General features: G+C 34.4%; 1 protein-coding gene across 1 annotated transcript; it reads right to left on the reverse strand.

The window, feature by feature from the left end:
- Positions 1 to 2,044: 2,044 nt before the first annotated feature.
- LOC132315843 (ABC transporter B family member 15-like) lies at positions 2,045 to 10,279 on the reverse strand. The gene is made up of 7 exons (XM_059814260.1): positions 9,873 to 10,279; positions 9,694 to 9,748; positions 9,390 to 9,568; positions 8,722 to 9,179; positions 7,548 to 8,088; positions 5,035 to 5,949; positions 2,045 to 3,652 (listed from the first exon to the last, which is right to left on the reverse strand). The coding sequence occupies exons 1-7, from the start codon at positions 10,083 to 10,085 to the stop codon at positions 2,279 to 2,281; spliced, it is 3,735 nt and encodes a 1,244-aa protein (XP_059670243.1). The 5' UTR covers positions 10,086 to 10,279; the 3' UTR covers positions 2,045 to 2,278.
- Positions 10,280 to 12,739: the final 2,460 nt, after the last annotated feature.

Raw genomic sequence — 12,739 nt, forward strand, 5'->3', positions numbered from 1 at the left:
TGTATTAAATTAAATTAAATTAAATTAAATTTAGTTGAGGTTTAGTTATCATATAAACCTCAACTCAATTTAATTCCAAAAAAGTAAAATTTCGTTATTTTACATAATTGTTTCTTGGTTGGCAACGTTAGTTCGGATCATAACTTGTGTAAAATAGGTAATCACAAGCTTTAATGAAAACAATAGAGCAAAGTAAAATGACGAAATCATTAGAATAAAAAATTAAATTGAGATAGAATTTAATACCAATATTGAATTATCATAATTATCAATTTTTTACATCTTTACTTTAAAAGTTGCACGTGCTTGACTTATTTAATTGGGAATGCTAACTACCTAGGTCAAGTTGAAGCTGTCATCCATGGGAATTCAACTAGAAAATATTTTTCAACAGTCAATATATATATTGTAGATTTATTATTTTTATTATTAATTATTGACAAACCAAAGAGAATAAGATAGCCCAAAAGATCTTTTCATCTATGAAGTACGGACACTACTACGAAGGTGTTGTACGTGTTCGTGTCAGACACTAAGACCTGTCGAATAATTCTCATATACTTATTCAACATTTCATATACATCTCCATAAATAAAAAAAATAAAAAATAAAAAAAAAATAAAAAATTATTATTACTTCAGATACTTTTCTGACACATTCCCAATACTTTTTGAACACTTAGGTCTACGCTAGCTTTCAAACATTTCTAATACAAACTTATCCAATAATCTTTAAAATAACATGAATACATTATAAAGTGTTCAACTTTTTCTATAAGAAAAATTGACATTACACAGGTTATTACAAACAAAGCATTAAATGATATTTGTTCATTTAAAATAAAAACACTATTATGACAAAGTAGTGAAATAACTATACATGTAATATAAAGTTATTACAATTCTTAATACAAAAATTAGAAATGAATTAAAGTTTTATAATATGTACTATTACTCAATACATGTATATAAATAAAAATTTATATTTTTATATAGCCGTATTCAAGTAGTACCCGTGTCTTAATTTTTTAAAATTTTCCCGTATCAATTTATCTGTGTCGTATTGTATCCGTGTTTCGTATTCGTGTCCATGCTACATAACCCTCAATATTTACACAATATAAACACACAATTTTTATGACCCATTTTTCTTTATAAAACAATATAAAAATTCACAAGTAATGCACAATATAAGTACATCTTTTAATTTCACATTCTCAAGGTCTATTTAAACTCTCCTCCCTTCCACATAACATCATCATCATGCCTTTATTTTTTTCATTTGGTCGAAAATAATCGGATTGTTAAGGGTCTTGAAAGTTCATGCCTTTTCGAATACCAAATTAACTAAAAAAACAAAAAAAACAACATATATAGCTTTTTTATGGTTTGGGTTTGACTGATTGCCTCGTGTGTTTCCAGTTTTAAACCCTTCCATCTCGTGAAGTACTCAAAGGTCAACCATGTTGATTGGTATTTCTAACGGCTTTAAGGTGCAGTTTAAGTACATGTTCACATGTACTTATGTTGACAATTTCATTTCCCATAAAACCATCCATTTCATGTTTCCTTCTCTGTTGGCTACTAGCCATCAATTAAGGCCAGTCATCATTTAATATAAATTGCAGAGAAACCACACACACACATACACATTGTAGAGAAATCATTTTGTAGTGTGACATGAGAAGACTTGTTATTTAATATTATGAATTGTAGAGAAAACCATTTTGTGGTGTGACATCATAAAAAGGGAGCACACAGATTTTTCAATCTAGGAAAAAAAGGCATGGTTGATTAAAAAAGGAACTATCTTAAACCAATCTTGACTTTCCTATAATTTGATCATTTGGACAATCCAAGGGTAGAACAAATCGGAAAATCGCTAGCTAAGTGCACGTGATTAGCTATTTAGTTATCTGTTATTATAGAATTTGAAGAGAATTAGATGTACGTAAAGTGATTATTTATCTCCACATATAGATTTTAAAATTATCATTTATACCTACATACACGTATACACATGTACAGAGAAATAATTTAACACATACTTAAAACCGTGACACCTTTTTATTAGCTCATCAAGTAATGATCCTATTTACATATAGTAAAATATATTACAATTAAAGTTCGAAGCTCTCACAAATTTTTCTGGCTCACATATTGGTTGTGTTCGGTAGTTTTTGAATTTGTTAGGCCTTCAGAACTAACTGAGATCATGTGGCCACCAAAACCCTAATAAGCCAACTTATAATGACGACCTTTAGTTGACTGTGTGGGCCCTAATTGGTGTTGGGTGTTCTCTGAAGGCTGACCAAAGAGTAGTAAGCTCCAGTGGGTCCCTTAGCTATGAGAGAAGAGTGGGTCCCTCTCTCCACAACCCTCCCTTTGTCCAGCACAGCAATCATATCACAATTCTGTATTGTACTTAACCTGTGAGCGACAACCACACTAGTCCTCCCCACCATCACGCGCTCAAGCGCGTCTTGCACAATCTTCTCTGATTGGCTGTCAAGTGCACTCGTGGCCTCATCAAGCAACAACACGGCTGGGTTTTTCAGTATGGCACGGGCTATTGCAATACGTTGCTTCTGGCCCCCAGAGAGCTGTACTCCTCTGTCCCCGCACCACGTATCATATCCGTCTTTTAAACCCGCGATGAAATCGTGAGCGTTTGCTGCTCTCGCCGCCTCGATGATCTCTGATTCATCAGTCTTATCAGACGCTCCATATATGATGTTCTCACGTATTGAACCAGCAAATAATGTGGGCTCTTGGCTAACAAGTGCAATGTGTTTCCTTAGTGATCTTAGATCGTATGATCTTATATCAGAACCGTCAATTTTAACTGCCCCAGAAAGTGGGTCGTAAAATCTTTCAATCAATCCAATGATGGTTGATTTTCCGGACCCACTTTGTCCAACCAACGCCGTTGATTTTCCCGCTTCGATTTTGATTGAAAAGCCTCTAAAGATCATCACATCAGGCCTAGCTGGGTATGCAAAGTCCACGTCACGAAGCTCCACGTGGCCAGTGATCTTTTCGGGCTTGCGACCATCTGGGTCTTCGGGTTCAATCCGAGTATACCGATCCAATACAGCAAAAACTGACCCGACTGCATCGGAGCCTTTGGCGAGGTCGTTGGTCATGGTACCGGCGTCGGCAATGACACGACCGGTGCTCACTAAGATCATGAATGTCTCAAAGAGGGCTTTGGCGCCAATGTAACCGTCGGAAATGAGTTTGCCGCCGTACCAAAAGTCGAGAGCCCAAGTGCATGACATAAGGCTCTGGGAGGTCCCTAACCCGATACCCGCGAACCATGACTGGCGGATACTTTCGCGGCGTGGGCCTTCTTGGGCTTTTTCGAGCATTTTGAGGATACGGGCCTGGGAAGAGAAGGCAGTGACGGTCCGGAGATTGGACACAGCCTCAGCAGCGAGTTTGCTGCTTTCATCTTGGGCCTTAATGGCCTTTTGGGACATGTTCTTGAGCAGGACGCGCTTGCAATAGTAGCATATGATAATGAGAGGTTGGACCGCTATCATGACGATTGCGAGCTTCCATGCAATGACCAGGCCCATTGTGCAAGCAACTGTTACTGCTGAGACGGTCTGGATTATGAGGGCAATTCGATCGCCCACCAAAGATCTCACCTGCCCAATTGTGAAAAGAAAAGTAATATTAGATTGTAACTATAGAAATGGTGATTATGGGCCCAATGTCATGAGGTATGGGCCTCAAGAGTTGGGCTTCTACTCCAAATTATGTTTTTCGATTAAAATAAAAAAATGAAAATTTATAGTCACTAGTCAACTCTGATCACCAAAAAAAAAAACACATCTAATATGGTTTGCCTTTCAACAAACGTTAGTTTTTAATTTTAATATTTTATTTTTCTGTCCTGTGATGTTTTTGTTTTTTTTTTCAATGTCAAATAAGGTAGATGGAATATAACGTGGCCTAACCATTTGATTGTTAAAACGTACATTAGTTATCAACCTATGGAGGTGTCCAGTCTATTTCAATATCGATCAACTGACTTAAAAAAAGGAATAAAACTCTCACACACTAATGCACGTTTTAATAATACATGCACGTTTTAATAATTTAAAATTTAAATACATGCACGTTTTAATAATATATATACTCTTGACCACTAGAGAAATACTTGGGAGTCTTTATTATTAAATCTAAAGAACTACATTTCTAGAAGGAGTCTTTATCCATTAAGTTTCTTGACCTACACACTCTTAGTAAGGTTGTTAGAAGATAAACAGTAATTAATCTTATATTTTATTCTTCAATAACGTGCATAATCATAGTTAACGTGAAATTAGTCAATTAATCAATAATGGGTGTGTGTATATTATTATATATCTGCACCCAATAATTGATCAACTAAAAGACAGTGCAGCATCTAATAAAATCTAAGAAATTAGTGGTTAAAGATTTTATATCCCCTCATAGATTCGAAAAAGTATATACATATGTATATACAGTGTACGTCACTCTTAAATATGGTTAAAACTAAACAAAACCTTACCTGGATTAGCCTACGCTAAACAAAACCTTACCTGGATTAGCCTACGGCTTGGGAAGCTATTACTAAAAAAAAAATCCCTTTTGAGTTTATCAGTTGGCCAGCTAGCTTTTTGTTTCTTTTCATGTTTTGGCCAACCTTATATGCTAATTAATCATGTATGTAAGATTTTGTAATTTAGTGATAATTTTTTATTTTTATTTTTATTTTTATTTTTTTATTATTTAAAATAGAAGGTGAGAGAATAAATACATGTAAGTAATATAGGACATCAAAGGTTTTTTTCGTGTACAAGACGTTCGTCATTGTAAAATTTGGATAGATCAGATTTAAGCATTATTATCTTCGTATACGAAGATAAAATTACGTAGGTCAAATAATTCCAACCTTACAATAGTGAAAGTGCAACAGAACCCTTTTTATATATCTATATCTATATGTATCTATCTGTGTTAAATTGAACCAGAGAAAGGGACAGAATAATAAAAAACGTACCACATTGGCATCTTTGGCAAGTCTAGAGCAAATAGCACCACTGGCATTCTCATCCTGGTCGAACCACCCAATCTCAAAAGTGAGTATTTTGGACAGCATTCTCTCTCTAATCCTCTTGGTCAAGTACTCTCCCATGGCCGCAAAGTTATAGTGCTGACATATATTGATCACAAGCGAAAACACAGCCAACCCTAGAAAACACAGTGAATATATCCTCGTCTTGGACTTTATCTCACCATGATCCGGCAAGAAATAGACCGAAATCATTGACCCCATGGCGAATGCATAAACCGGCTGAACTGCACCGAACAGAACCGCACTCACACACCCCAAACTCGCTTCTCTCCACTCCGGTAAATTCATAGCTAAAAGTCTCCGAAATGATGGTACCGGAAAAACTTGATCTTCAGTAACTGTATTAGTAATAGAAGTATTCTTTCCTCCTCCAGCTATGCCCGACGCGCTAGCAGAGTTAGCTGAGCTGGAGCGGCTGACCATTGACAGTCTACGACTGCTCGTGTTGTTTACGGTATCAGTGTTTGTGATGGAGGATGTTGTTGGTGTGCATGGGACGTCGTCGTCTTTGTTGGATTGTTGGAGGCGGACGAGGGTGGCGTAGAGGCCGTTTTGGTGTTGGATGAGGTGGTGGTGGGACCCGGTCTCCATGACCTGGCCGTTCTGGACGACGGCAATGAGATCGGCGTTTCTGATAGTGGAGAGGCGGTGGGCGATGATGAGGGTGGTGCGGCCGACGGCGGCGTTGTCCAGCGCTTCTTGGACGATTCGCTCCGATTCCGAGTCCAAGGCGCTGGTGGCCTCGTCGAGTAGGAGGATGCGGGGTGCCTTGATGATGGCTCGTGCGATGGCGATCCTCTGTTTTTGGCCTCCAGACATTTGAACTCCTCTTTCACCCACCTACAATAATTACACAAATACAAAAATTTACTTTATAAAAAAATTCTGACTAAAAAGTAAATAAGATAGAAATTATATCATTATAATGTAATAAGATATGGGATTAAATGAGAATATTACTATGTAAAAAAAATGAGGATAGTTCTAAAATATTGGATTAATCGCTTTGGAACATGTAATAAAGTTACTTAGAAAAAATTTCCTTAAGACTGAATTGTAAGGTTTGTTTAAAAATTAATTATTAAGAATTATTTAGTCAACTATGCGTGAGAGAGTCACTCCCTCTATTTTCATATCAAAATTTTGTTAATTTGAATAGTTGACTTTTTGAAAACACACATTATATAGTATTTGATTGCGTTATGTGTGTGAACAAGTGATGCCTTGTTTTGGACATCCTTATTTAATTCTAAAGTAATTCCTAAAAGGGTAAAAAGAGAATGTACCTATGTCCAAGTAAAACTAGATTTATACTTCAATTAGTAAAACTAGATTTATACTTCAAGTAGGAGCACTGTAGTCACATTAAAAAACAAATAGTGTCTTGTGGCGTAAAATGCCTTTATGTCTCCCACAGATTCCTATGCCTTTATTTCATTGTTTTAATGACTTTCCCAAATATAATATCAAGACCCACTTGCTTTTTTACAATCAATATGAGAAAAGATGTCACTGCTGCCCAAAGAGAAACGTATTCCTATTAAACTCTTAAAAAAAAATAGTGTTTAAAAAAAATAGTTATATATATATTTTTAAAGATGCTTCAATGTTAATAAATAAAGTAATGTTATTTATAGTAATTAAATTAATGAAAAAATAGATGATATATTACTAAACTTAACATGAATTTTACTGGTTACATTTTTAATTAGACTGAATTGTTATTTTCTTAATATGTTTTAAAAGAAATAATTTTAAGTGGTGGGGTCAATATTGCAAGTGTATAGGTTGAAGTCCTCAACTTGTACTGTATAACATAAGTAGTCTATAAGGTATATAGGCACACGCTTTGTCTCTCTTTTGTCATTTCGGATCTAAGTATTTTCTTTCCTATTTATATAACGAGCATGTTATAATTGATATTCTCTTTGATGGATAAAGGACTCTCCGTTTATACACTTGAGTGGGATTGGGTGTGCCGACATATCAAATATGCTGCCCACTTAGTGAAATTTATCCCTCCAACTTATAACAAATACGACAAAAAGTTAATATAGTGTATTTTTGTTAGTGGACATAGAGAAATATCTGAAACTATAATGTCCGATCCTCGCAAGAAGAATAATAAGCATCCATTGACCGACAATATCCGAATAATAAGTATCCATTGCCCTATCTTTTACTTGAAGGGGCACTTAAGACCACACCTAAATGCACTAGGCAAACTTTATTGGACTCTCTGATTTGGTGCTATTAATTTCAACACTCTCTACCTAGGGATGAGTACCAATTTTTTTTTTTTTTTTTAATAATTTATTTTCTTTGGGAAGTGAAGCCTAAAATTCAATCCCTTAACCCCGTAACATTTACAGGAGCTTTTATGAGTGTATGGACAAGGAGGGCATTATGGGGACAAATTAGAGCAGAACAAAACAAACCTGAGTATCATATCCCTGAGGCAACTCAGAGATGAAGTTATGAGCATTAGAAGCTTTTGCAGCCTCGATCACCTCTTCCATGCCAGCATCTTCCTTCCCAAAAAGTATGTTCTCTTTAATGGTGGTGGCAAACAGAGCTGGCTCTTGGCTCACCAGCCCCATCTGTGACCTCACCCACTTGAGCTGTAGCTTATCTATCCCCACCCCGTCCACAAGAATCTCACCACCAAGTGGGTCATAGAACCTCTGCAACAGCGATATCACTGTCGACTTCCCGGACCCACTCCCTCCCACCAATGCCACCGTCTTTCCCGCCGGGACTCTCAGGTTGAAGTCCCTGAAGATGGTGGATTCGGGTCGGGACGGGTACGCGAATTCGACGTGCCTGAATTCCACCTCCCCTGAGACTGCCTCTAGGATCTGGCCTTCCGTGCTGTCGGAATCGATCTTGGGCACTCTTTTTATCACCTCCATTATTCTCTCTCCAGCTGCTGTCGCTTCTGAAAAGTACTTCAAGTTGGATAAACCAGAACCCAATGACCTAATCAAGAAAAACAAACAACAGAATTTTAGTAAATTAAAATCATATGTCAAGTGGATGCACTGAAACACAGAGCCTCAGAGGACATGCACAAGCAGTGTACTCTGTTGTTGTTGTAATTTTTATTTATTTTTTATTTAATTTTTCAACATAATTAAATATGTTTTCAATATATTAAATTTAAATAAATATGTTTGACGAATAGTAACACTGTTGCAGAACGGATTGTGACAGCTAAAGATTCCACAGCATTTGCGTATTTGATCATGACATGATTTTGTTTCTAAAATAAACAAAAAAACATATTTGGTACAAATACTCTGTACTTGAGTAGTTATAGATTTAGTGAAAAAAGATCAATAAAACAAAAAAGCATAATAAATTTAGTCATAATCAAACAGACACGACAAAAACTGAAAATTTAAGTGAAACAACTGTACTTTTTATTGTTTTATCTTTTTTCTTTTTCCAAGCCATGCAAAGTAAATTTTCTGAAGAAATATCGGATACCCATTAAAGATTCATGCGCAAAACAGAGAACCCATTTATGAATTTAGTGGGAAACAACAAATAAATAAATAAATGAATGAATCAGAGAGATAAGGTAAGAGAGAGAAAGAGGAAGATAATTACAATCCACCGATGGCAATTGCGGCACCAACAGCAAAAACAGTGCCTCCACGAGCATCATGGTACATCACCATTCTGCTACCATAATAAGACATGAACGACCAAATCGCGAACACGACGCCGTTGCTGCCAATGGCCAAGCCTTTAGCCAGCCCTTGCTTGAGTCCCAAATTCACAGTCCCTTGAAGAGCTGCTGAGAATTCATTAATGGTTTTGTTCTCTCCGACAAACGAATAAACCGTTCGGATCGAAGAGATGGCTTGCTCTGCTATAGTATTAGCCTTTGTGTACTCGTCCCTTATTTTCCTCGCCAACCCCATCAGAGCTCTTCCATACATAAGACCTGGGATGACTAAAAGTACAACGAAAGGAAATCCCACAATTGCTAGTCTCCATAGCATTAAGAATGCCACAATATAGGCCCCGGCGAATGTTGAAAAGTTCATCAAGAAAACTGGTACCTGTATATTGTGAATTTAAGATCAATTTTTAAAGAAAAACTCTAAACTTGTTCCGAATTGATAACCGACTAAGAGACGTGAAATTTGGACGGTTGTGATTATCGATAGGTTTTTTTGACTCTCAACAATTGTAGTACAGTTCTATGATAGGTAAGGTGGAGAGGTGAGAAGTGATTAGATTATAGATCATTTTTATGAAATAATACTAACCTTTTCACTGATAACATCTTGAATTACTAGACTATCGCTTGAGACGCTTGTGACGACTTCGGCCGTGCTTGTCACGTGCAAATCAAAGTAACCCACATCTTGTCTTAGCACTGCTTTCAGATACGTTGCTCTCATTCTTGAAGCTTGTCTCTCTCCTGTTCTTGCCCAACAATATCCCTCTAAAATTGTCAAAAAAAAAAAAAAAAAAAAAATGCACATGAAAACTTCTATTAGTTCTTCTGATCACCAAATATATATATATATATATATATATATATGTATATAATATTAGAGTTTAACCCACCAAGGAAACAAGCAACCCATTGCCCGCAAGCCACATAACATAGAGCCACTGCGTTCTGTAACCCAAAAACCAAAACTAGTTAGCTATATATATATATATATATAACTGTATCTACATTAAATTTACGTGTGTGTAGATATATATATATATACACTATGTATATCTAGAGAGAGATCGACCTTGTTGATGTTATGAGTGAGAACATCGGCGGCGGAGGAGGAAGCGCCGCCAAGATTGTTCATGAGCTTGCTAGTGACAAACAATACGACCGGCATGGAAACACCGTCACCGACGGCTCCGATGAAGCCGAGAGTCATCAATAACAAATCAGCACCGTCCGCTTGCATGAAAATGGATCGAAATGAACCATTTTTCTTCTTGTCCATAGACATGCTTAATTTTGTTGTCTCTCTCTCTCTCTCTCAAATGATTAACAAAAAAAAACCATAAAATTATAAAAACTCTCTGATATATGATGGTGTGTTATTCAATTGTTGGTTGCTTCCAAAATTGTTTCAGTTAGAGGAATACAGAGAAGTCACATATATATACTAGTTATTTTGGGTGGTTAGTCTATAAGTAGCATGTGTGTGTGGTAATTTAATATATAAATGAAAATGATATTCATTGTATATGTGCTGGTGCAGACGATAGATAGAGCCACAGTTGACTTTAATCTTTCTCAGATGTCGTCATTAATGACGACAAGCTCAAGCTTAAGATTTTTTTTCCTTAATACTGTTATAGGATATTATTATTAATGGATATTTTTGCAACTAATATGACATGAATGGTGTGGGTGTGGTCATGTTAACTAAACTTTTAATTCCATACTTACCAACCTTTTTTTTAAAAAAATATATTTCTCGTATGATTTTACAATTTACTCTCTCCCTCCTAAAATTTTTGATCATCTTTTCATTTATGAATGTACCAAAAATTCTTACAGTATTTCTCAACTTAAAAAAATTAATTTTTCCCAACTAATATTACTTTAAAAGAAATTCATTTAAAGTATCACCACTTTAAATGAATTGCTTTGTGATCTTAAAAGAAAAAATTTCAATTGAAGGAATTTTAGTTCCAAAAATGGCTCAAGAATTTTGGAATTCAAGGAATACAGGACAGTTGCTATTTGAACCATTTTGTGAAGCCCAAGCCAGACAAGGGTGTTGGCAATTAATTTATAAGGTAATAGAATAAAATTAGTTTAAAGTGTGAATATATTGTTTAAATATTGAACACGTTTATTATATAATTAATGTGTGAAATATATTGTTTAAATATTTAATTATTATGAATGGTTTAGTTTGATTTGGAATAGCTCAAATCTAAATCACACCATTCTTATAATTGGGTTGTTCTTATGCTCCGCACGTTCTATATAATTTAAAATTTGTCGCTTTCACACTTGTATGTAACTTAAGTTTAGTCTAATTTTTTTTTTTTTATTTTATATATATTTTTTATTATTATTATTTTTAACCAAATCAAAACTGCTAGAGATTTTTAAGTAATTTTGATTCATTTAGTCTTTTATACATATTTATATATGAGTCTCTCCTTTCCTCACCACAAATTAATGGGTAATAACTACTAATAAAAAATATCTCTCTTTGGAATAAGTGCCTAATTAATTAAGGTGATGAGGTTTCAGATTTATCAGTTTTATGAAAGCATTGCATGCACGTCTGGTCAATTCAACAATTTATGTTTGAAGAGTAAAGAGTAGTTGAATGATATTAGGATTAATTTTGGTTAAAAAAAAGGATTAATTAATTCTTTGAACTATTAGAATGAAATTCGACATACTATAATGTAATTTAAGGCTCCCCAAATAATTTTGCCTGACACTTGACCAGACTGTTTGGCTAGAATAGCAGAATTCTCATATTAATTATAATTTTTTTAATAAATTAATTATGTTTTGTATATTATAATAGTTATCAAATAAATAGAATTATATATCTTTTGTACTTTGTAATTTATTAACTCTCTTATACATTAATTCCTAAGGCAATTAAATTACTGTCTATTATTTTAAAGAAAATGTAAATAGTGTTTTTATATTTTCTTAAACTTATTGCAAATTAAGTAGAATGGATAATTTTTAAATAAAACTTATTAATATTACACTAATATAATTAATCTGAAATTGTCTAATTTAACAATTTCCATATATCATTAACCACCTTTAGTTCACAAGAGAATAAAGTACTTAAAAAAGAAAATAAAAAAGGCTAGGAAATTGTATATATATATAAATATACAGATATATATTTCCATATTATGGTATTTACTATTTACGCAACAGATTGAAGTGAGCTGGGAACCATAATCGGAGGGCCCACTTCTGTTGCTTCCAGGTGCAAACTACAATCGTTGATAAAGGACAAGCTCAAACATGATGTTGGCTGAAGATGAGATCGATGTTCTTTTACATCATGTATACACGTGAACCACTTTATATATTACCCACTCATACCTGTTTTACTTATATATATATATATACACACACACACTATGTATGTATGATTTTTCTTTTCTTTTCTTCCATAAATTAATTTTTTCATTCACAAAAAAATTATAGACCCTATTTATTTTTCTATATCTATAATTATACATAAATAAATGAGAATAGTTACGATGAATATAAGGATATGAATCATATAGTTGAATTTATGGTACAATTACATACATTGGGTCGTGTGTGTGTGTGTGTGTGTGTATATATCTCCCTTTGATGCCTTGCCCTCTTTCTCACTTTTCGTCTTTGGAGGAAATTGCCAAGAAAGAAACTTTCAAGATTTTTGCAGATATGCGGAGGAAAATGTACATTCAAAAGTCCACTAAATTGTTAAAAGGGAGGGGCTCAATTAATGGTGGTTGAGCTTTTGACTATCATCGTTTAACTCGTACAAAATCAAATTGAATACGAACTTGTTGCAAAAATTATAGTTGGATAGAGAGTAATGATAAATTATTATATGATTCTGACTAATTTTATAAGACTGTGTCAAAAAAAAAAATTCATCACACATGTAAC

The sequence above is a fragment of the Cornus florida genome, unplaced genomic scaffold, assembly GCF_030987335.1.
Source record: "Cornus florida cultivar Cherokee Brave unplaced genomic scaffold, ASM3098733v1 CherokeeBrave_3.0.0_Hap2_Chr07, whole genome shotgun sequence".
NCBI classification, from domain to species: domain Eukaryota; kingdom Viridiplantae; phylum Streptophyta; class Magnoliopsida; order Cornales; family Cornaceae; genus Cornus; species Cornus florida.